This window comes from Chlorocebus sabaeus, chromosome 7, assembly GCF_047675955.1.
Source record: "Chlorocebus sabaeus isolate Y175 chromosome 7, mChlSab1.0.hap1, whole genome shotgun sequence".
NCBI classification, from domain to species: Eukaryota; Metazoa; Chordata; class Mammalia; order Primates; family Cercopithecidae; genus Chlorocebus; species Chlorocebus sabaeus.
This window is the reverse complement of record NC_132910.1, coordinates 7100137-7126786: the sequence shown is the minus strand read 5'-3', so window position 1 is coordinate 7126786 and position 26650 is coordinate 7100137. Positions and strand designations below refer to the sequence as shown.

The window sequence follows — 26650 nt, the reverse complement described above, 5'->3', positions numbered from 1 at the left end:
TAATCAACTTGGAATATAGTGGTGTGTGGATAACTGGATCAATTTGAAATATATTTAAAGGAAATAGTATTATTTTATATTGTCTGGTCATATGTTTAAGTGTGTTTATCAAAATCTCTAGTTTTAAAAGATATTTCGTACAGTTATTAAAGGAAGGGTATACAATTTCTTGTGACATTGAATAAGTTACTTTAATGATGCCTTTTTATAGAGAATTCAATTGAATTTATCATTTAAAAGCTGCCCAGATAGTGATCATTTCATCAGGATATATATTCTTTCTTTCACTTAGTGACTTTATTGGTGCTAGAAATCATAGTGATCTTCTTCATTTCTTATATTAATTTCTTTGTGCCCCTCAAGTCAGAAACTCCTAGTTTTATTCTCATCTTGTTTTTTTATCTTAGATGAGTGGACTACTTGAAATTTTGTTTCTTCATATTGTATCTCTGAAGATAGTCTTTAACCTCCTTCTTTAATCTTGTCTTATTTCCCAGGGTCCTATCTTCCCTGCATTCAGGCGTGTGTATCATATTTAGGTAGGTGACATCCAAGATTCATCTTTTCAGATAAATAGTCACCTCAACAACATAATTATTCACTTCTGTTTATTCAATAGATTATATTCTCTATTACTAAAATAAAAATCTTAGATACTACATCTTTACATCTTCATATATTCTAACTTCCCATTCATTTCGTTTTTTATAGATAGTGCTTTTATTTTAAATTCAGACTCCATTTTCCTTTCTTTCTAAGTTAGATATATTAAATCTCTTATTTTTGTCTGTAAGATAGTTCTGACCCTTGAAAATGACAACCTGTTGTCCAAAAATTAGTCCTATTTTTAATTTAGGTTTTCTTTCCTGTTCATTCCACTGGTCAATTCATCAAAAGAGTATTATTTAAAATTTTTGTATGTTTTATCATCTATTCTTACAAACAAGAATCAATCATTATTGTCTTTAGGATCCATTAGGAATAAAGAATACATCATGCAGTGTAGAACTACTTCTCAATGGTATTTATTTTTTTAAACCATCTCAAATATTCTGTTCTTGAATTAGCTTGTCATATCATAAGTATGAGATTACCTTTCTAGATTTCCCATTGTGATAAATTTGATTACTATTGGGATTTTACTCCTTGGAAGCATGTGAAACCTTGGAAGATTTATTGAAATAATAATTTTCAATGAGTATATTAATTTCTTTTTATTCTCTTTGGAAGTTTGTTGTTTTATAACTTTATCTTTTTTAAATCTTTCATTAAAATTGTACTTTGAATATCTATAAATATGAAAATGTTTCACAAAATGTTTTCTATACATTTTCAAATATTTTTCTCCAGCCAACTTGTTTGGCACAATGTTACACACTTAGCAAATTCAGAATTCCTTGAGGCCAATACCCCAGCACTATTATCAAGCTAACTTTAGCAATCCAGCTGAATACACAAGTAGAAGGAGCTTTAGAACAGCTGTAAGGTGATGGTTGATTATAGAGAGTTTCAACAAAGATTAACTCTACGCCAAACCCAAGTTTTCACAAACTTGTAGGACTTCAGTATGGTTTATTCATTGGTTCATTTAAATATTTACTGTTCTGCTCATACCTTGAAGGTTTAGTCAGCACTCAATCCCCAGTCTCCTCCCCGGGCTGCTGGAAATCTAATTCAAATCTCTAGTAGTTCCAACTTTCTGGCAGCGGTGAAAATGACTTGTAGCTAGTCTTTTCCACCCATAGCTCCTACCAATAATCTCTGCAGGCCAAATCTTATCTTGAGCTATGTATTTATTTACTTTTATTTAATTTATTTCATTTTATTCATTTTTTTCATTTATTTTTGAGACAGAGTCTTGTTCCGTCACCCAGGCTGGAGTGCAGCCGCATGATCTCAGCTCACTGCAACCTCCACCTCCCCAGTTCAAGCAATTCTCCTGCCTCAACCTCCTGAGTAGCTAGGATTACAGACATGTACCACCACAACCGGCTAATTTTTGTATTTTTAGTAGAGACAGGGTTTCACCATGTTGGCCACACTGGTCTTGAACTCCTGACCTCATGATCAACCCACCTCGGCCTCCCAAAGTGCTGGGATTACAGGCATGAGCCACTGCGCCCGGCTATTTTTATTTTTTTGAGTCAGGGTGTCCCTCTGTCACCCAGTTTGGAGTGCAGTGGCATGATCATAGCTCAGTGAAGCCTCAAACTCCTGGGCTCAAGTGATCCTCCTGCTTCAGCCTCTTGAGTAGCTAGAACTACAGGCTCCCACACCATTTTTTTTTTTCCCCACTTTTTTTAGAGATAGGGTTTTGCTATGATGCCCAGGCTGGTCTTGAAGTCCTGGCCTCAAGCAATCCTTCTGCCTCAGTCTCCCAAAGTGCTGGGATTACAGACAAGAGCCACTGTGCCCAGCCTAGAACTATTTAGATTAACAATGTCTCTAAAACTTTAGTTTTATCTAAAATTTTAGTTTGATCCAAAAATGAAATGTTTACTGAGAAATTTCCTCTAACAGTGGCATGAATTGTTAAATATTTCTACTTTTTTTGTAACTCTATATAAAAATTAGGATATTTTCTGAAATTAGGTTTTATCTTAGAAATATTGTATTTGTTAGGCTTTATGTCATTATAAATATTTTATTGGCTTTATCTCATCATAAGTATTATATTTTTCATTTTCTTTTTATTTAATTAGTTAGATTGAGGTCAGAGACTTCCCTTTGAAAATCAAATTTTGCTAGGTAGCTCTTACCAGTATGGATCTTTGAATCACAAAAGAGTGCCCCATTTCCATCTCAGTCCTGAAGTTATTGCAAAAATATGCAATTTGAGTGGTAGAATTAGAAAAATGGGCATTTATTTTTTCTTCTGGAACAATTGCTTGGGTAGCATCATGGGTTTTTATTTTTCCCTAAACTCCTATCCTCCATCTTGTCAACCTCCCACACAAGTTAATTTGATTTAGGTTTTTATGCATAGAGATCTGACTAGTAAGGGTGTATTTATTTAAGCCAAATTTAGTTGTTATTTGTAGGAAGACCGATCTGTAGATGTGTAACACTTATTTATAAATGCTGATGGATTCTCTTTTCAAAGTTCAGATCTTTATTAATCTCTTTTCAGAGTTCAAAAGCATTCTCAGTAAATATATGTAATTGACAAAACTGTGATTGCCTAGGACAATGGATTTATTTTAATAGATTTTTTAAGGGTAAATTTTGGCTTGCAGCTAGTGGCTTTGCTACCTGCTGAAAGGTGACCCCACCTGTTAGGAGTATGGTTGATACAGAGGGGAAAGATGCTGCTGTCAAATAGATATTTGCAAGTAGTTGACTTACTCATTTTAGTTTTGCATAATAGTTCTAAGAATGGACACCTGAGTTTTAATCCAGAGACTTCTGGCAAATTGCTGAACTTCTCAGGGTCTATGCAATAGGTAAATAAATAGTACTCACTTCAGAAGGTCCTTGAGAGGAGTAAATGAATATATTAATATGTAAATTGCTTACAACAGGGCCTGGAACATAATTATTATTATTTTATTCAGAAGTTCACTTATACTTTCTAAAAAATGAAAACTTGTCCTTGCTAGTGCTCTCAAGTAATCAGATATTAAAATCCATCATTCACTACCGAAGTTTTGTTTTCATTTTTATTTTGCAGAAATAGGTGGGAAGAATGAAGTGGTTAACTGAATGTCAAGTAAAATAAATGATTGTGCTACCCTGGAGCCTAACAAAAAATAAAATAATAAAACTGCGTTGTCGCTTCTAAATTAGAAATTAAATGCACATTGCATCTGCTTATTTGTATTTCCCACTTTTGATTTATAACCATGTTTTAGCATCAAAGAAATAAAGGTAATATATTTCTTCTCCCTACCTTAGATAATGACATAAGCAAACACTGCCTTCACTTTTCTTCTAAGCCCTGTCCTGTCCCTTCAGAAGCTTAGAGAACACTATTCCAATTCAGACAGCTCTGCTAAATCATCAGTTATGTAGTGGAGCAGGGATGTGGCTCAGACCCGTTTTTAACAAAAGTTTTCTCAGAGCCTGTATTGTCTTTACCAGGAGGTAGGTCACTGAGGCAGAAGAAACCTCAAAATAAATCACCTGCCCTCCCATTAATAGTCAAGCTTCTAAACATATTTTGCTTTTATGTTTTTAAAGAAAAATTGCAAATGAAAAAAATTTAAGTGGTGTTTTACTGTGATTAGTGATTTATATAAATTAAAGCTACTAGGGCAAAACACACATACTCATTCACTGTTGTTTATTAATGTCAATAAATATAATTTGGCTTATATGCATAAAATAGGCTGTATTGCCCAAAAGTCTTACTGTTCTGAAGAATTATAAAATCATTGGTTGTAAATATTAACCAGCTCCTAATATAATCTGACATCTACTTATGAAATTTGCAAAAACAGTTAATAATGTGCCTATGGAACTTGCATAGCTAACAAATCAGAGTAACCTATATAACAAACTATTCTTATTTTGAACAAACATTATCCTGATATGAATGCAAATATAAGTATTCAATGACATAGGTAAATTTTTCTTTTGAGAAATACTGTTATATTTATGTCTAGTATGTCTATAATTTTGTTCTTTATATTCTGTGTAAATGAGGCAACAGCATTCTGTGTGTATATATATATGCAAAGGATATATATATACGCAAAATATATATATGTACATGTTATCAATAGACACAATCAGAAAAGGAACAATAACATAAAGAAGCCTGTGTTAGGAAAATCAGTTTAATAACACAAAGGCAAAAATAGGCTCAGGTTTTTAAAGTGAGATGCTGAGTCAAAGAGATAATTAAACAAGGCTGTTAATATCCAGGTTTTTAACCCAAGGAAGCCAAATAATTTTCACAGTTAACTCTTCATTCAAGTGGCAAAATGAAATATATGAAATATTGACATCCAATCAATCCAGGGCAAAGGTCCTTGGCTATAAATTGTTGGCAGGATCTGGAAAAGAAAAATCTTCGTATTGCTTACTCAGCAAGTCCTTCTTACGCATTACATTCAACTTTGTCTGTGGTATGACTCTTCCAAGTAATCCAGTCCCTCACAGCCAACTAAGCAATAATAAACAGTTTGTATTCATTATTATTATTAACCTAAAGCTCTCATAGATCCTTTTAAAGAGAGAGATTTGTAAAACTCTATTTAATTTCCTTTTGTTTATTGATTTATTACCTTATTACCTCACGTATTATGAGTAGTATTCCTTACCTCTATTATGAATCAAACAAGCTGCAGTGAGCTACCTTGATACATTCTAAATATAAGTGCTATAGAATATTTCCACTTAGCTCTAAAATATTACTATTTGTTTCATGTAAGTTATTGAGGACATAATTTTTAAAAATTTCTTTTCTTAGAGCTAAGTGTGAAGATTCCAACTTAGGAGTTGCTGGTGTTCCTTTCTCTGATAGAGCACAATATGCCTCTTTATATTTGTTGATAAATTTGATGTTTCTTCTTTAGTATGTGTGTAATCATTTGCATATTGTACTCTGTTCATTATTTATTATCCATTTTCTTTATATCCATGAAGACACTGAGTTTCTTGGTAGTCAAAGTAACTTGTCCAAGATCACATGACTATTAAAGGCAACATCTAGATTCCAAACAAGGTCTTTCCGACCACAAAGCCCTATACAGGGTAACAAAAACATTCATTCTTTCCATATAATGACAATTTTTCATGAAGTTGAAGATTAGAATATAGATATAGTTGTTTGAAGGAAGTATTTCAAAGTGACCTTTATTTTTATCACCTAATATGGGAAATAGGTATTCTTAACAGTGAAGTTATTCACATCTTTATTTCTAAAATTCCTTCATGTATTATTCATTTGCTTCCATTTTATTTTATTCTAAGCACAGTTTTTTAGAGTGGATTCTTCCTATCCATATAAGGAAGAAAAGCTCGAAAAAACTGGATATATGAGGACATAGATTGGTAAATCACATATTACTTTTACAAAACTATTTGATCTAGAATATGTTGAATTATTATACATTATTGCCCAATTGTAGGGCTTAGATTGTAAGAAGAATTTCATCATCATTCTTCTTTCTTGGAAGCTTTCAAAGTATTTTATTTGTAGAATCTTTTTTATTTTAATTTAAAATATTTATATTTCAGTACAAGGATGAACATTTTGGTGAGGGCAAAGATTATGTTAGAAAACAGGTAAATAGCTTTTCCCTATAATCATGTAGTAATAGAAAAGATATGACTTTTCCCAGCTCTTTGTACTCCGGAATTTGATATTTTCTGAAGCTGTGCCCTTTTCTGTCAGGACAATACAGTAATGCCTGGAATAAGTAGAATAAATATTTCAGTTGAAATTGCAGTGATAATATTATAAATTAAACTTTTTATTATTGTGTTGCTAATTCTGGTTTTAACAAAAAGTATGATATGCTTTATAATTCAAAATTTTAAAACAAATAAAACCTGAACTGTGTCTCTCATCTGGAAAAATGTTCCTGCTAATACTGTAAACATAAAGGTTGTGATGATATAAATACCATATATAATATTCAAAGTTAATTCTAGCAGAGTCATCATTGGTTCAAATTATTTTTCTAAGAAATAGGCTGTATTAATTTCTGTCTGCTATTGTGAGGTAAATGGGAGTTAACGCAATTATCTAAAAAATTAAAATGTGAAAGGAGGATATGTGTTTAGCAAAGAGAAAAAGGCCTCATTGGAAAAAAAAAAGTACTTAAATTGTAACAACCAATAATTGCGTAGTATTTGATTAAATTAGCTCCTGTTGAATTGCATACAAAGGCTTGCACTTTTTATAGCTCAGCTTTATATACTACATGCCATTTAGAAGTTTGTTTATGTGATAGCTTCTCCTATGAATTTTTATGATAAGCTTTCTTCATAGTTTGTCATGATAAGGAATGTGGCCACTTCAGAATGTAAGACAAGTCAGCTACCACGTTCATAGAAGGTAATTTACAACCCTGGAAAATCACTGGAGAATTAAGAAAGAGTTGAGAGGATATATAGATTGAAGGAAGATAGTCAATCTTGATTTAGAAAAATGGAAACAATATGTTTCCTGAATCAGCCCCAGTCTAAATAGAACAGAGCTGACTATGATCATAGTATAAAATAAGCCTTCTGTAACATTATCAAAAATCTCTTTATTCATGGATACCTTATTTGAATTCATGTCTATTTTGTTCAGACACACTGTTTTCAAATATAGGTTCCAATTTAAAAGATCACATTTTAGTCACGACAGACCTTCTGCATGTAAGATTATATAATTTGCACAATATTAAAAATACACCAATATTGAGCAGTGAGGTATACTAAATGTCATATTTTTTCACTTTGGTAAATTATTTTGTCGTTATTAATAATACTTTCATTTGTTCTGTATTTTATTTCAGAACAAATTCACAAGCAATGTGTGAGTAACAGATAAATATAGCTATGGGATTGACTACATACCATTAGCAGACTATCGAATAATCTGATTTAGAGGAAATGAATTGAGTTGCTACTGTGTGAATGACAAAGATAAATATTTTTTTGCTAAGTGCCTTTAATTTACTAAAAAGAACTGCAGTTTACTGCTATTTTGCCTGTGGTTAAGGAAAATTGCCCCAGGATTTCCAGACACAGTATTCTTTGAGTACTATGCAAAAGAATTCAAAATGTGCAACTTAAAAGAAGACAGAAATACATGGCTTTGACTGCAAAAGATGAGCTTTAGAGATTAATAAATCACTAATAAGAGTCCCTCACTTCTACAGACCAACCACTTTCTCTGTTTTGAAGCAGATTCACCAACAATTCTGAGTTTCAATCCTACCATTGTTGGCTTAAGCAGTTGGAAAACCTAAAATCTCTAAAGAGCTTTGGTTTCTAGCTAATTATATGAATAATATCATTGAATATCTAATGACAGTAGTTTTCTCATTTGCAATATGATAGTGTTGTGTTGCATAATATGGAAAAATACTAAATATAAAACCTTAAAATTTTAAAAATTATAGTTCAGATTTTAGATTAAAGAAGGAGTTTAAAAAAAAAAAAAAAAAACGATCACAACCTATAAGAAAAAGACAGATAAGGTCATTGTCTCAACATTGAAACAGTACTCATAACACATAAGCCATAGGGAGAAAGTGTAAACAACATATATAAAAAACAAAATGCTAGTGCTCATGTTGTATAAAGAATGTCTACAAATTAATTAATGAAATTCACTCAATAAAAATGTGAGCAAAAGATAAAAACAGACAACTCACAAAAAAGAAACCCTTATAGCGAATAAATATATGAAAAATTACCCACCTTTATAGTAATAAGAAATGCAGAGTATAACAGTGATATGAAATATCATTTTATACTCTATCTGATTGGCAAAAATGTCAGTCTGACAGTGCTAAATCCTAGCAAGAATTTGAGAGAATAAGTGCACTGTTCATGGGAAAGTGAATTGTACAAACACGTTTGACAGCACTTTGGCAGTATGTTACTTCAATAAGCTGAAAATGTGCACAAGATATGACCTAGCGATTTGACTTTTAAGTATTTATTGTGGAAAAACTAGTGTCTGAACAAGAAGACACGTATGTAGCCAGTTAGTACAAAATAAGAGGAATTGAAGAGGTAGCTTCTAGGGTTTCCAACTCTGAATCTTCAGATTTGTTTGTTAAAATAGAGGCAACACCTCTGAATTCAGACTATGTCATTTTATATTGAACTAACAATAACTTAATCTGTACTTTAGAGAAAATGTGTCATTGAAATCCATATTAATGGGTTCCCAGTGAATGAATTAGCTATTAAAAGAAGCTGAAGTATCTCCAAACGATTTGAATGAAATTTAATAGGCAGGTTGATTAAAATTTAATAGCAAACTTGTTGGCTATTAAAAGTGCACAGTGTGATAAATCAAGATGTCAGCTCTTCAATTTATGACTTTAGAAAAAAAAATGATGAAAGAGTTCTTAGCATTTAATGAAATATTTCTTTTTTGACTTTGTAATTTCATTATTCGAATTAAAACATTAAAATCTAAAATTATGGATTCTGTGATTTTAAAACTTATGTAACTTTGAAAGGTGTCATGTAGATTCTATTCGTTGTTTTTTTTAATAAGTGACTTGGTATTGATTTATATAGCTATCCCTGTTTTATAAAGTAGCCCAACCAAGTTGAACTAATCATTGTTTGCACCTTCTGTAGATTGTTTATATGTGTTGATATTGTTTTGCTACACCAAAAAGCTAAAAATAGGAAACAAAATACTTAAAATAGGCAATGCCTACTGAATCCGTTCTCTGTAATTCTGAAGCTTCTTCTTTTGTCTATTTACATTCTTTTTTATTCATTTATTTTATATAATTTAATACAAGAATATGAAAATAAAGTAATTCAATATTATCAGAAAGGGTATGGAAAGATTAATGAACTCCTACAAGGCTCCTAATAAAATTATGTTGAAACATTTTTTGAGGAAGAGGATCCTAAAAAATATTTTGAAAATCACAGATTTAAACATATTTAAATAAAACTACCAGAGGTCATGCGTGACCCTGAATAAATTATAAAAACCTCAGCCTGTGATTCTTTATGTATTAAATAATGGTGGTAGATTAGATGATGTTAAAAATTGTATTCAGTTATAAATTTTGAGTTATAACCTTTCTCCATAATGCAATCTTACAGTCAATTAGGTGATATAAATATAACATATATTGGGAGTACTTCTAATTTAGTTTTTTCAGTTTTCTTGTTTATATTATATTTTACTCACTAAGGAAAGAAACTTGCCTCTTATTCCTTTATACCAGTTTTTTAATTCTTTGTAAAGGAAAGAAAAGCCATTGGACTCTTTCATCAGAAGGAAGTGCAGACATGTGAATGTGCACAATTTAGCATACAAACATATACCTAAACCATTTTACATGCAGTGTTAAGGATTTCCCAACTTCATAGATCTCATGTCTCTGTGAAAGATCCCTTGCTTTACACTGAAGTTAGTGTTCTAATGCCCTAGAAAATACAACCATTAGAAAAACTGTTTTTGCCTGTTACAAATTAAGTCTCCCCTGTGGGGCAAAATTAAGGTCTGAAAACAAAAATAGACATCACTCAGTAGTAACTGTGTTTTATGCAAAACTCTAATTTATATACATTCATGTGTATATTAGAAATGACTTCATAAGAAATTTTATGTCAAGGCAAAGGAGAGAGAAACATGAGGGACTGGACTGGAGGATATTAGAGAAGAAAGAACCATCAGAGTATAACTATTTTCTTAGGATAAAGCAAACAGAACATTTGACATCTTAAATATTTATAGATATAAGAATTTGAAAATTGAGGCCTCTTGCTATATGACTGTTGATGAATGGTTGTATTCAGTTGGTTCATTAGATCACCAAGGTTTTGAATTTTAAAACTTTGGCCATTCAATATGATCAAACCAGAATGTAAGTGCATTTGAAAAAAGAAATAAAGTCTGAGGTCAGAGTAGAGTGGCAATTCAAGTTATTTTAAGATCTTTTCAGTATACTTTTGTTAGCCTGCTGTCAAGAAGAAGCGTTGTTTGAATTATGTTTCTGAATGATAGATTCAAGTGAGATCCAACTGTCATCCTTTTTCAGATGTGTTTTTTACTGTACAGTTTCAAAGCACATCATTCAGCCTTAGATTTCCAGTCCTCAGTTACACTGAACCAGCCCAGACAGTGCTGTCATTCAGGGCCTCCCAATGTCAAAACACCTATTCTATTTTCATAAGAAAAAAAAAAAATCACAGTTTTGTGTTAAAACTATACATTTGAGAAGAGTGTGACTCATTATTTCATTCAAAATTCACTCATTCACAATTTTTATATCAGTCTAGATCTTCAGGTATAAATGAAGTAAAAAAAGAAGAGAACCCTTCTTAAAATGACTATGATTTTAACTGAATCTATTTCAGTGGCTTTAGGATCTGACTTTCTTCTAAACATGTGTTAAAGAAACTTCCCCAAGTTTTTCAGTATAGAATACGAAAATCATTTTTGCTTTGTATCTCACTTTCATCAGAAATAAAAATTTTGTGCTGGGCCTTCTACTGAAAACCATGGTAATGATTCACATATATTGTTTTCCTTTATTATTTATTTAGTTATTGAGACAGGGTCTTGCTTTGTCGTCCAGGCAGGAATGCAGTGGTGTGATCTCAGCTAACTGCAACCTCTGCCTTCCAGGCTCAGGAGATCCTCCTGCCTCAGCCTCCTGAGTAGCTGGTACTATAGGCATGCTCCGCCATGCCTAGCCAATTTTTTTGTATTTTTAGTAGAGACGGGATTTCACCATGCTGGCCAGGCTGATATTGAGCTCCTGACCTCAAGTAATCCACCCACCTCAGCCTCCCGAAGTGTTGGGTTACAGGTGTGAGACGCTATGCCGTGCTTGATACACATATATTGTAATTCAATCTTAAATAATTTTCCATGACTTTATTAGAGGGCTAATTCTTGTTTCTGATAGCAATTAAGCAAGTATGACTCGACAGTAGCCAGGAGTTTGTGAGTTAAATGATTAAGGAACTGTCATTTTCATATAGCCACTTTATTTTTAACCCAAATTTGGGCTTTTTACTTTGAGTCATGGCAGGTAGTGAGTTGTTTTTTGTTTTGTTTTGTTTTGTTTTCTGTTGTTATCCACAGTTAGTATTCAGGTAGCCTTTTGTATTTCCAAATAATATATGATTGTTTATTTCTGCTTTTAAAGTTTAGATAGTAGAGTACCTGATATAGGATTAGAAGGAAATAAATTACATTAGGAACTGGACAATTGACACTATTAAAAAATTTACTAAAATTATAAGACTACTCGTAATGGATAAATTTGATTTAGTTTTATATTTTCAAGATGCCGTCAATTTCACGTAAGTTTTTTCATTAATTAAACAAATATTTTTTTGAGTTCTAGGGACTATTTAGATACTTGATGTAGAGCAGTGAAAACCCCTGTATATTGCTTTTTCATGGCGCCTCTCCATTCCAGGAAAAATTAGCACATGAACACATGAACCTTCTTTTCACATATGTAATATTGTAACTATCTCGTCCTCCCTGAGCCCCCAAAATTCACCATCATATGTATGTCTTCAAACTGACTAAGGAGTAAGCCCAACTTTTCAGCTGAGAAACAGTGACAGATGGTCTGTAAACACTGAACTTCTTGGAAATCTTCAACAGTTTCACAGCTATTAGAAGGGAAGTTTACAAATCAGAAGCTGGTTGGAAGGAAGAGGAAGAGACAGGGTAGACAGAATCCTGGAAGACAGTATTAGAATTAAAAATGACCTAAGTCAATTGAGGAGACAGCCAAAAGCAAACAGAATAGACTTCAGCAAAGGCAAGAGAAATGCAATGCAGCTATAGAGAAAAGACAAAAGTAACTTTGCACATAAAAGGGGGAGGATGACAGCTTCTGTGCAAGTTTTTAGTTAAAAGATCTAGGCATTGGCAGCAAGCTAGGTTTTGTTTTCAGCACAGTCAGTGCTACTATTCAGAAGTATAATTGAAATGCTTACTTAGTGAGTGTGGACTGTAGGAACTATGTGATAGTACCTTCCAGAAAAATTGTACTTGTTTGGTAGAGTGATAGGGAACATGTCCTCTCGAGGTCACTCCGAGTCCTAAATAGTCATGGAAAAGTATTTAATTCTTACATTAGGTGAATCAAATGAGGAAAAATTGTTTGATTACTCAGACATATCTCTTACTCTTTCATACTCACAAACCCGCAGAGCTTATCTGTGTCTTTATAGACTTTGAAAAACACTAATCATCAAATTCCATTTCTTTCTTTTTTGTTTCTGTTGCTGAAGACCTCATTTGAATTATAACTCTCCAGTTGCAGAGTTAATTTCAGAAACAATAATTACATTGATTTCAAATGGTGCATGAGGCATGAAAGTGAGTGCTAGACAATAAAGAAGCACGTGATTTTTAAGTAGCGATTATTTTCTTTTGTCAGGAAAAGGTCCTTAATAACAAGGGCAAAGAGGAACATGCATTTTCCTTAATACTTTTATGTTATTTTTTATAAGTCTTTATATGGTTTCAGTGTAACCAGCAGATAGATCTCCAGTTATGACTGCATGACACTCATTATGGCTACAGATCAATAACTGATTCTGGATTACATTGAGATGTGAAGAAGCAACCTACCAAAGCCACATGGCTGAGACTAAATATTGTTCCATGTAGCCACCATTGTGTCATAACACTTAGTTATATGGTATTTCTGCCATTGTTGCTGGATTTTCCAGCTTTGCAGAAATGATTGAAAAAGAAAATGAACTTTAGAACTAACTGTCTTCTCAGATTAATAGTTTCACTGATCAAAGTGGTTTTAAAATACATTCAAAATTAGAAAACACAAAAACTGACAAGGAAGCTTATGCCAGGATAGATATAACCACATAGAATATTTTTAAAATCTTTGATAATTTCATTAGAAATCCAATATAAAACTCCTCTTTCTTTGTATGATTAATCCTCTTTTGTTCTTGTATTCTTGGCTTTTCAATAAAGTGAATGATAAACACAGAAACCAGAAAGTTGAGTCATCTGCTTCTTGCTTGCGTTTGATTCTTCCCAAATCAATTGTTCCTTATTCAAAAGTGCATTTTTCTTTTTTCAAATTATCTTCTTTTAGATCAACATAGAAAAAATATATGTGTATTTAAGACAAAGAAATATTTTACTTTTGGAGCTAGGAAGAAGAGTGGCGTGCAATCTCCCTACCTTATTATTTGTTTTCCAATTAGTTCAAATTAGATAATGTATAGCAATGAAGGGAAATATTTTTCTCATAAAATACCATATATTTAATTCATTAATGGAAAATAATGCCCTTATAGGCCCATTACACAATACATTGCAAATCTGCCGTTGCACTATGTAAGAACATTTAGATGTATATGTTTTACATCTTCAGAAAGCAAATATTAAACACTTAGGAAGTGAAAAATTCGGTGACAGTTCTATCCTAATTATTTGCAAGAAATACAGGATGCAAACACATGAGTTATTTCCTGAATGAACTGATGCCTTCCAACTCTAGAGATCTGACAAGGGATAGTGTCCTTTAAATCAAGAGATGTTCATTTTTCCAATGTTGAGGTTAAGACATTTGTTACTTGACTGATAATTTACTCTGACAAAGAGTTATAATTTAGAAAAGATCAAAAATACTACTACCCACACTTTCCTTCTCATTTTTAACATTTTTTAGGAGTGACTTTTTTTTTGGTTGTTTCATTAATTTAATATGGATTGCTAAAGTGCTGGGATTACAGGTGTGAGCCACTGTGCCCGGCCTAATTACTTTTTATTTTGAGATAATTGTACATTCACATGCTGTTGTAGGAAATAATACTGAGAGATACTGTATCACTTACCCAGTTTCCCTCATATCTTGTGAAACTATACTGCAATATCACCCCAGAATATTAATATTGATACAATCCACCACTCTTGTTCAGATTTCTTTAGTTTAACCTGTAGTTAATTGTATGTATGTGTTTAGTTCTATGCAATTTTACCCACAAAGTAAGTTCATATTTACACCATCATAGTGAAGATACAGAGTAGATAATTTTATGACCACAAGGATGCTTCATGCTGCCCTTCATGACGATACTCACTCACTTCCATCCTCTATCTTTAACCCCTGGCAACCAGTTATCTGTTCTCCATTTCTATCATTTCGTTGTTTCAAGAACGTTACATGTATAAATGAAATTAAACAGTATGTAAATTTTGGGGATTGACTTTTCTTACTCAGTAAAATTATCTAAAGATTTATCCAAGTTTTTATGTGTATCAATAGTTTGTTCCTTTTGGTTGTTGACTAGTATTTCATGGTATGGGAATACTACAGATTGTTTGACCACTCACCAGTTGAAGGAAATTTGGGTTGTTTCCAGTTTGGAGCTACTACAAATAAAGTTGCAATGGACATTCATGTACAGGTTTTTGTGTGAATGTAAATTTCCATTTCTCTGGGATAAATGTTCAAGAATGCAGTTGCTGGGTGTCATAATAATTGCACAAGTAGTTTTATAAGAAACTGCCAAACTGTTTTCCAGAATGGCTGTATTATTTTACATTCCCACCAACGATGTCCAAATAATCATTTCTCTGCATTCTTGCCATCGTTTAGTATTTTTCATCATTTTTATTTTAGATATGTAGTAATGTCTCATTGTGGTTTTAACCTGTATTTCTTTAAGGCCAATAACAATTTGTTTCATAAGATTGTTTGCCACTTGTGTATCCTCTTCCACGAAATATCTGTTTACGCTTTTGAACCATTTTCTAATTGGAGTGTTTGTTGTTGCTATTAGTTTTTTTTTTTTAATGTTGACTTTTGAGACTTCTTTCTGCATGCTCGATACTAGTTCTTTTTTGGATTAAAAATATTTGTAAATTTGTTTTACAAATCTGTCTCCCAGCCTATAGCTTGTGTTTTCATCCTCTAATACATATATTTAAATTAACATGTACTTGTCAGTTCAACATGACTATTCCCATGCAATTTGTATTTTCCTTTCCTTTGTGACCTTTTCTTTCTTTCTCATCTAACACAAATACACAATTCTATTATTTTCATAAATGTCCTAAGTATATTAATAAAACTTCTCCTCTGATCTTTGCTTCTTGGTTAAATGGCTTTGGAGGATGGAAAGTTGCAAGTCATACTGATGGTGTTAGAAACTAAGAACAAAAAATATTCACAAAAGGGTGAAAGAATTTAATATTGTTTCATTGCTATGTCAAATTCCAAACAGCCAGTTGGAAAATGGAAAATGGAGTTATATATATGTATATTGCTTGACATTGTAAAGTTAATAATTTACTTAAAATATTTAAAAATAGCATCTCTATGATTTTTTATCAGATTTGTAAGATCACCAAATTAGTATGCTTACCATGGTGTACTAATGAGTGATTATATTTTGTTTTATTTCATCTTAAATGATTCCTCTTCATAGAATTTCAGAAATGTCAAATTCTGTTGTGTCAACAACTGCTCTCCAAATGAGTGTTTTGTCGTAAATGTTGCCTTTTATCCTTTTTTATTTTCATTGGAAACAACCCAGTGGTTTCTGTGAATGAGGGAATGTTTTAATTTTTGCTTTTCTTTTTCTGTTTTAAACTTTTTTTGACTTTTGTTTTGTGTTTTGTTTGTATGAATGATTAGATTTTGCTTTTTTTCATTTTCATTTTAATTTTTAGCAAGCATGGAAATATATTCTAACATACACCTTGGGAAAAAGAAAACCTTAAATGTAGCTTAATCAACATTGTAAATCATTTTCTTTCTTTCCCATTGACTCAGATATGTGCATTGTTGGAAATGTGTGCTCTAAGTGGCATATTTTTTTAGTCTAGTTAGCTGCCTGCCTGTAATCAGGACTATATCAATTGTTGTCATTCTAAATGTTTCCTTTCTTTTTTTCAAACACATTTGCCTGATTGACCTTTTTTTTTTTTTTTCTCTGTCTTTCTATGGGACTGCTCCAGGAGCCATGGCTAATCATCTTATAAGCAATGCTCTCCTTCGTCCGCATGGTACTAACAATCCCTATAATACATTGCTTGGGGAACCGGCGGTCTGTAACAACCCTTCTGTCAGCATGTACAACGCACAAGGTGTGCTGGAGTTTATCTTAAGTTTTTCAAGTGAGAGTCCCATTTTATGTAGCTTTTATGGGCACATTCTATTTTTCTTTCTCCTGCCTTTCTTTGTTTTGGAAGCAGACATGCAGACTCCTTTTGCATTCCACCCTTCTTGGTGCTTTTATTTTCCATTTTCCTTAGGTTTTCCTTAGTAAGAAATGGATTCCTTCTGATAAACAAATGCCTGCTTCATCAATACGTGTTTGTTTCTCCATAATGTTATAAAGTGTATTGTGGTTTGTCAGTACTTGTTGTTCATTTGTTTTTATACTAAATATCTATTCATTTTGAGAAATGAGATATTTTCTTAAGGTAAGTAACATAAAGGAAGACTTGATTCAGTAGTCTTAATATTACAAGATCAAGAAAATGAATCTTAATTTGTTATACCATAAAGTACACTCTGAGCACAAACCATTAGTACTGATGAAAGCATTTAAATCAACTCTGGGGAGAATTACGTTGAACTAAGCAGTGGAGGATAAAAACAGTGTACTGGGCAGTAGCAGCTTGGGTTCTGCCTTAGCTCTGCCATTGCCAGTAAGAGCTGGCTCAGGCAGATTATAAAATTGCTTTTTCTTCTGCAGCTACATGTTAAAAACAAGGCTAATGAGTATGGTTCCTCTGTACGTCCTCTAGCTTGAAAATGACCCAAAAATTAATTGTATCTCAGAAAAAAAAAAAAAAAAAACAACCATAGATCTCTTTAAAACCACTTACAATGTAAGCATTCGGACATGGTTTTATCTTTCCTGAGTATAAAAATGTGTTAGGGACACAGAAAACTTAAAATATATCATATGTAAAGAGACCACAAGAGAAAATTATTCAAATAAAAGTTTTTTAAAAGTCCTAGTTAGTGATCCACTTACTTGAAATTATATTTGAAAGAAAATTCACAATTACAAAGAGACTTCCATGATTCTTTCAAGTTGAATGTGACTGGCAGTATTTAAATTTTCTAGGCAATTTTAAATAACATTTCTACTATCCTCTGTGGAAATCTTTGTTGTTGTTGTTGTTTTTCTTAGTCACAGGTGAAAGATTAGTGATGTGAGTGTGTGCAACTCAGTGTGAATGTGCCATTGCAGAAAAGGATATATTTGTTAAAAAAAGGCCATTGTGTGTCTAAAACCATCTGCGCTTCCTCAGGAGGCATCTTGCCAGATACGAAGGATGATTTTACATTATTTCAGAAACACCAAAGTCAATAATCAAAAGTGACTGCAGGAATATAGGCAAGTCATTTGTCGATACAATGAAATAATTCAGCTCACTTTCAATTTCAAATTTCTTAAAGGGTGCATGTCTTTAGAATTAGAAAGCATAGAGCTCATCGAATTCTCTTTACATCATTGCTGACATTCTGTCAGCTTGTGCTTAAGTATTTCCTCTAATGGGGCCCATCCTACCTCAGAATCTCATATATTCTATTGTTGAAACACTCCATTTGTTATGTATATTTTTTCCTTCCTCTAAGCTGAAATTTGTCTCTGGCCTCTAGAACAAAGAAGAGCAAAGCATTCTTCTGTTGTCTATGGCAATCCTTTAAATACTTGGAAACAGCTATCCTGTCTTCCTTTAGTCTTCCATTTCTGTAATGAATCAGAACCATCAATATGAGACAGTTTCTAGGTCTTTCTTCTTGGTTACCCCACCTAAAGTGTCTCTTTATATCTCAGTGTCCCTATTTCATTGTAGCACTCAATGAATTGTACATTACACAATGCATCAGATGTGGTTTGGCAGGACAATTTAGTAGACCCTATAAAGGCTTGTTTTATTTTGCTTTTTTCTTTATTTTCCTTAGGACAAGTGACAGGTTAATTGTGTCATTATAAACATATTAATATGTGCTGACATTTTAGTAAATTTTGAATGATGTTAAATGCAGATTTTCACCCTATCTGGAAATTAAACATATTCTACATTTATTCACCTTATATAGAAGAGTCATAGGTAATTATTTCAAAACAAGTAATAAATTTGGACCACATTTTGTTTAACTTTTTTGCTAATTCAGATATAATTTCTAATTTCTTATATAATGAAAAAGTAACACTGATTAATCTGTATGTTTTTCCTAATTCAATATCTGCCTTCTTGTCTTACTTTATTTTTACTGGTATCTTAAAGTATGAGATTTTTCCAAGGATGGAATACTTCCATAAAAACTATCAAACTGCAATTCTCACAATGTAAGAATTTTAAATAATACTGTATTGATACAAACTATTATTCTTGGGATCTATGACTGGTTATTGCTACTGAGATTATCAATAAATACACAAAGGATTCTTCTGAATGAATTTGTCTTTTATTCCAGTAAATTCAATAACTTTACTGACTTTAAAAAAAAAAAAAAAACAAAGTAAATAACTTTATTAATGTTTTCCAGAGTCAGAAGTTGAACTGTACACTATATAATGTTTTAATATTTTTTAAGATGTTAAGAAACTATGGTAGTGCTTAAAATAATTCTTTTTTACCACTGACCAAAAATAAATCTTGGTGATTGTCATATTGCTACTAATCTTATGCTTTCAGATGAATGCACTTATATTCTTACTGGCAAGGTGAAATCTTACATGAAATATAGGTGGCTCGGTATGTACTGGAGTGGTTTATATTGAATTACCACTTGGTTCTATTCTGTGGGTCCTCTGGTTCAGTTGCACCAATGCTATCCAAGCATAGAAGCATTCTGATTTAAAGTATCTATTCTTGGTTGTAACACCATTTATTTAAAATATGTAAAGATGTGTTTATTGTGTCACTGAAGCATACAGAATTAGAAATGAAGATGAATAATATACTTTTATTACAATGAATTCAGAGTCTATCTGGAAATATTTTAAATTTCATGCAGAGTACTTCTGGACCATTATCTTCTTGTCAGTATTAGGAATTTAATTTTTGTAAAGATAAATCTCATTATACAAAAACCTGTCAACAAAACATAATTTAGAGAGGAAGTCATGATTTTACTAAAATAATTTACATTTTAAAGTAATTTAATTCTATTCTAAAACTTTAAAGAAACATAGTCCTAGAATGGAATATAGTGAAGAATATATTACAGTTGGTAAGAATACAAGATCATTTTAGAATGTATATAAATAGATTTTCTGTGATAGTATTCAAAGCCTAAGGCAGATGTGAAGTGAAGGAGATTGAAGCAGACAGAATTGGAAGAAGTCTCGAAGACTTTTTTCTGATCCCAGTTCTGCCATATTAACAGGGTGTGGTGTTAGATAAAGGCTCAGCCCCTCTGGGCTGCAGTCTCCTCTTCTCTGAAAAGTGGGAGTTGAACTGCAGTGATCTCTCATGTGTTTTCCAGTTCTAAAATGCTTTCATTTAAGGAATGAGCCGTAATGAGCCTCCAAGCATTTACATCTCTTGATATACTGGCTTGGCCCTTCCTTTCAAATTCTTATTCTTAAACTCTTTTGAAACTTCAAAAGAGATTTCCTTTGCATTTTGAAATGTTGTTGATCTTTTTCTGAGAAGCAAATCAACCTTTAAAGTACCAAAACTGTCTCTTTAAACTATCATTAAATTATAATAAGATAGAACCCTTTGCAATGATCTGGCCCAGTGAATTTGCTGGTTTTTATTTTATGATACTTTAGTCTTTTTGTAGACAAAATCAGCAAGAACAACTCTGTTAACCTGGTTAAGAGGTTTTTTTCCCTTAAAAAAATAATTTGGACAGGATTGTTGTTTAAAGGATCAACTCTCAAAATGTTTGATCGCATACAATTGTGCAACAATCCAGAAGAAAACCTAATATTGTTGGTTGCGTTTTTCCCCTCTCACATTTTCTGTATTCAGAATAATAAATACATTTAATCTTTTTTCCTCCATAGTTACACAACCTTTGAATATGAGTTCCAAAAATGACAATGTTGATCAGTTTTTATTTAAAACTGATAAAATAATGCATATATATAAAATAGGGAAATAACTTTTGTGCAGGAAAAGAGAAGATACAGAAGGCGGGAAAAAATGAACACAATTATGAAAGTCTTCAACTCTGGTTTCTCTGTGTATAAAAGCTTCAGATTTTATTTATACTTTTACTGAAAAAATTTAAAATTAAATAACATTCCTTGAAGCAGGTATACTCTAACATACACACACATATGTGACATTGAAATATATTGGTGAAAATAGTCACGGTCTGCCCTCAAATTTTTACTCTCCTTGGTTTATGTGATAATCTTAAGTGTGTATTTGTTTGAAATTTACAAACGGTGGAAACACTTTTTAAAAGACTCATTATATTAGCATGTGTTAAGGGGGATTTCTTATTTTCTGACTAACATTTCAGTATTTTTAATTATGATAAATCATGTAACCCAGACTCATGAATTTTGGGGCAGTGGAAATTATTTCCTTTGACTCTTTTTTCTGCATATCATCAATTTGCTTTTTACTCATGTTTCTTCTACTGTCGCTGTAAGCTTACTTGTTGTTTTTTCTTTCCTTTTCTTCATGCTGTCGTTTAGAGCCCTACAGAGAGACAAGTATGGGAGTAAAGCTAAACATTGCATATCAAATGTAATTTTTTTTAGTTCACTTTTATTGCATCACATATAGATGATGTAGTTATTAAAAACAGTTCATCTCACAATTTAAAAACTAAAAAGCCTATGAATCAACTTATATAAATATATGTTAATAGAGATTAGACGCTTTTGTTGTCTGATTCTTTTATTGTCACATAATCAACATAGTTGTTAAGTTTCATGTAATGTTTGTGTGAGTTAAATTGTTTTTAAATTAAGCATTTATTTTTGCTAAGTAATTCATAAACTTTTAATTTTTATTAGTACATTCCATCATAAAAATGTGTCACGTGCAACATATCCACTTTATTTTACTATGGCTGTTTTCAGCCCTTACCTAATGCATTGATAAGCCGAAATAATAAACACGTGTTTCAATGCATCAGCCATCCAACCATAGCCATCAAGCATACCATAGCAGCTTCTGCAAAAGCTATCACCCATCACATACAGCCCTTTAAGAAGCATTTACTTTTATTTTTTCTTAACATTGTGGATTTGTCTACAAGATATAAAATGAAAATAAATTGCTTCACCCTATGTCTGTGATGGCTGCTTATTAATACAATTTATGCATTGCTAATTTTGAAAACTGTCCTAGTTGAATACACAGTATGCATCAAGAGTCCAAATAAAAATTGACATATTTGAAACACATAATTTAAACCAGTAATGAAACTAGTTGAGTTTTGATAAATAACTGCATCACAGATATAGAATGAATGCTGTATTTTCACAAGTTACCAATATATTAAGAAGTTTAATAGAATTCTCCAATTAATTTTTCTGTAAATAAACACCCTTTCTTATTTACCAGTATTGGTTAAATGTGTTTTTTTTCATTTTGTGGTTGCATTTGAAGTGATTTATGAAACTACTATAGATTCTCGGATTTCTGTTCGTTCAAGGGAAGGCAAAAACCTTGAAGAAATATGTGGTCAGATTTATTTCACTGCAGCTGTTTCTTACCAGAATAAAATGTTTATCCTCTTTTAAACCCAAACTTTAACATGCACACAAATCCATCATTCATTACAGAATGGTAACATTAATACTGACACAATGTTTTCAGGCACCAGATACCTGTGTCTTTACACATTCTTTTGTAGTATTACCTAATGAGCCTAAAAAAATCTCTGATGGGACAGTATACAATAGCATAGCATACAATAACAGCCAAAGTCCTTATAGCAGAAAAAAAAATTGGAAAGTAAATCCAAATACTTTTGTTTTGAAAATTCCTAGGTGTCAGTTCTTTTGACGTGCCATTTATCTGACTAAACATTACTTCATAACCTCATCATTCTGACAAATTTAACATAATCCTTTTGTGGTTTTCTATGTAGGGATTATTTTTAATCTTACAAAATTAAGTATCAATTTATTAGACACTGTTTGTTGCTTTTACTTTTGACCAGTATATTCAAAGTACCACACATGAATTATGTTAATACTATACCTATTTGGATGTTAAGACAATATGTAAAATTAAAGGTAATGAATTATTTAACTGACTTTGATGTGTATAAATTGAAAGCTATGAATGACTACACCAAAATTTTGTGTTTTTTTGTCAAGTTATAACCAAATATACTTCAAATAATGTCAGCCAATGTTTGTGTGGCAATTGCAAATTGATAATTTATAGGTTTTTAAAAATTCTTTTAAAGATCTACTTTAAATATGATTTTCCCATTATATGATTTCAATCACGGGTCCAATTATACACATATATAGATTTAATAATATTTTAGGTTTCCTTCCAAACATTTTATACTTAAGTAAATGCTAGCAATTTATACATATTTCATAGTCGATGAATGTTTTTGCTTCTGTGTTTGTGTGTGTGTTCTATGACTTGTTGGATATAAATGTCATAGTATTTTGTAATCTTTTTCAGAGGGGCTTCTGAACAATGCCAGGGATACAAGTGTCATGGATACTCTACCACTGAATGGTAACCATGGCAATAGTTACAGCATTGCCAGCGGCGAATACCTGAGCAACTGTGTGCAAATCATAGACCGTGGCTATAACCATAACGAGACCGCCTTAGAGAAAAAGATTCTGAAGGAACTCACTTCCAACTATATCCCTTCTTACCTGAACAACCACGAGCGCTCCAGCGAACAGAACAGGAATCTGATGAACAAGCTGGTGAATAACCTTGGCAGTGGAAGGGAAGAAGATGCCATTGTCCTGGATGATGCCACCTCGTTTAACCACGAGGAGAGTTTGGGCCTGGAACTCATTCATGAGGAATCTGATGCTCCTTTGCTGCCCCCAAGAGTATACTCCACCGAGAACCACCAGCCACACCACTATACCAGAAGGCGGATCCCCCAAGACCACAGTGAGAGCTTTTTCCCTTTGCTAACCAACGAGCACACAGAAGATCTCCAGTCACCCCATAGAGACTCTCTCTATACCAGCATGCCGACACTGGCTGGTGTGGCCGCCACAGAGAGTGTTACCACCAGCACCCAGACCGAACCCCCACCGGCTAAATGTGGTGATGCCGAAGATGTTTACTACAAAAGCATGCCAAACCTAGGCTCCAGAAACCACGTCCATCAGCTGCATACTTACTACCAGCTAGGTCGTGGCAGCAGTGATGGATTCATAGTTCCTCCAAACAAAGATGGGACCCCTCCCGAGGGAAGTTCAAAAGGACCTGCTCATTTGGTCACTAGTCTATAGAAGATGAGACAGAAATTGAAACCAACAAAACTGCTAACATCTTGTTGACTGTTCTGAGTTGATATAAGCAGTGGTAATAATGTGTGTACTCCTAAATCTTTATGCTGTCCTCAAAAGACAAACACAAACTCTCAGACATTTTTTTTTTTTTAATGGGATTTTTAGGTCAGCCCAGGGGAGAAAGATAACTGCTAAAATTCTCCTGTACCCCATCCTTTCTTGTCCTTTCCCCTTCAGATGGAGACTTCATTATGTTAATGAACAAGATATGAAGAAAATGGCACTCATTGTGGCCTTGTTGAATTACGTTGTGTCTGTTTTAACATCTCTGATGCTCTGTTACTAAAATTACAAGGACCTGCTTTTTAAAAGGCCAGAACAGTTGTCTGAAATTAGTAACAATGCTGCATCTAGATTGGAGTGCTGCACAAGCAAACATAAAAGCAAAGCAAAACTGTATCACATAGGGTTTTCGGTCACTCACAACCTGAATTCACCACAACTGCAATAGCTGTGGAAAACAAAATAAAACAACAAAATTAATAATGAAATGGAGGGGAATTCTAGAATTATATGCTAAATGCATATTTTATGATTTGCTGTATTAACTGATGATAAAACTAATGGCAGAAAAAAGTTGAACAATTTCTATGTAATGTACAGATACTAGCATTGCACATATAGTCTGCTTTCTGTTCCTCCAGAATTTGAGTCCTGTTAATGTAGTAGAAAAAAAAAAAAAAATTCTTTTTCTTTTGTGCTGGTCTTGCAAGTTTGTCTACCAGTAAGAGAGCAAAGTTTCCTTCCTTTCTTCTCTTTCTTCATTTTCTTTCCTTTTTTCTTTTTTGCCTTTTTTTCCTTTAAAATTTCGCCTGGCAAAAAATAAATAAATGAAACTATCACTTTATAAGAATCATTTTCTAGTAATGCAAACAAATTATTTTTTACAAAAAAATAAAATAAATAAAATTAGACTTCCTTCCCTCACTATATATCTTTATGCAGTCAGAATATTTCCAACAGTGTTTTTTGCAAACTAGAGTAGGACAAACTTTTATGTTTACAGGGCACATCTGTTATAATGCAAAGCATATTTGGCAAGCAGTTCATCACCAGGACACTAGCTATGATTCTAGAAGTCAAAAGGTGTCTATAGAACTAGTGGGACTTCTGCATGTGAAAACGGTTTTCCATAGGCATTAAAGTGCTGAATGCTCAGTCTGATCCCCAAGTGGGCACCTGCACTACCGATTTTTAGAGGAAATTCACTCCCTCGTAGTAAGAATTGAAAGGTCAAATTATTTTGAAGTGATTTTTTTTTTTAAAAGTCTTCTGTTTATTAACAGGAAAATTTATTTATTTGACAGGATTTTGAGTAATGTAGGAATACAAAAGGTAAATTAGCAGCACATATAATTTTTTTTTTAATTTATGATCCATTTTGTATGGTCTCAAAGTTGGATGACCTCATTACTAATATTTGTTGTAAAAGTGAAACTTGTTTGCCAACCAATAAACAACTGATTGAGATTTAGAAGATATTGTATTGATGTATGTACTATATGATTAATTAGTCTTTTTATTTTTCTCGCCTTTCTTTCCTTCTGTTTTCAATACATAAACTTTGCTAATCCTCCATGGCCCAAATGAGCCATGCAAAAGAAATCACTCTGCCTAGATGAATAAGCTAAGCACAAAATCTTACAGGTTTTCAGACAAAGTAAACCAGAAAAATGGAATGGGCATGTTTATTTTGGCTGAAATCAGATGCATCACTTAATTTTGAGCAGGTTAACATATATGTTACTATTTACTATCTAAAACCAGGTGCAGTCACTATGCTTACCTTTAAAAATAGATTCAATCAGAGATATGAATATCAAATTTGGGGTCTGGGTGAGTCATATTTTTTTCCTCCTTTGTACATTCCATTTTGATGTTAGAAATTCAAATTTCCTGAATTTGCTAAAAGCTGCAAAGAGAATATTCATTTTATAAAGATATAATAAGACTTTTATTGTGTTTTTTTCTTATTCTATGTGATGGAAATAGGAAAAGATAAAGAAGTTCTTTCCAAGAAATTTTCTAGATCTCTCATTACTGCAGATCCTTTATAGCAGTGTCCAGGTACAGATCCCCTGTTAGGGCAAAGCTAAAGGGAATCTGCCAAATTATAATTTCTCCTGTGGCGTGTTTTATCTTGGAGTTTCCTTTTTCAAAAATCTAAACACTATCCATCTATAAATGACTATCTTAAACCTAGTTTAGAGAACGGCCAATAATCTGTATATAGTTTATAAATACATGACAAAAAAATTTCTGCTGGGCCAGAGTGCCTCATACCCTTCACATCATCTCAAAATATTTTATGTATCATTCCTTTTTTAGTCAATTGGCATGAATATTTTTTAAGTCTACAGATTTTATGTTGGAGGAGAATGACAAGCATTAATGGTAATTCGGTTTTCTCACACCACACTATGGCAATATTAGCACGTCCAAGGCGTTTAACCCACCCGATACATAGAATACATTTGGCAATAAAAGAATCCTTTTTAGATGTGTTTATGGTAACTTCAGAAACACAAATGTGGTCTGTGGATTATGAGCA

The 26650-nt window shown here is 32.4% G+C and overlaps 1 protein-coding gene across 16 annotated transcripts in view; it reads left to right on the top strand.

The window, feature by feature from the left end:
* Nucleotides 1-26050, top strand: part of ADGRL3 (adhesion G protein-coupled receptor L3) — an 846373-nt gene extending 820323 nt beyond the window's left edge. For 8 of the 16 annotated variants that reach the window (XM_073017335.1, XM_073017332.1, XM_073017333.1 and 5 more), the window contains one exon: nt 23240-25038. In XM_073017335.1, the coding sequence (XP_072873436.1) occupies nt 23240-24039 (800 nt within the window). In that variant the 3' untranslated portion in view covers nt 24040-25038. Of the gene's footprint in view, nt 1-16612; nt 18745-21279; nt 21332-23239 lie in introns of those variants that run through there. The other 8 variants (XM_073017342.1, XM_073017340.1, XM_073017339.1 and 5 more) reach the window with 4 other exon arrangements.
* The last annotated feature ends 600 nt before the right edge of the window (nt 26051-26650 follow it).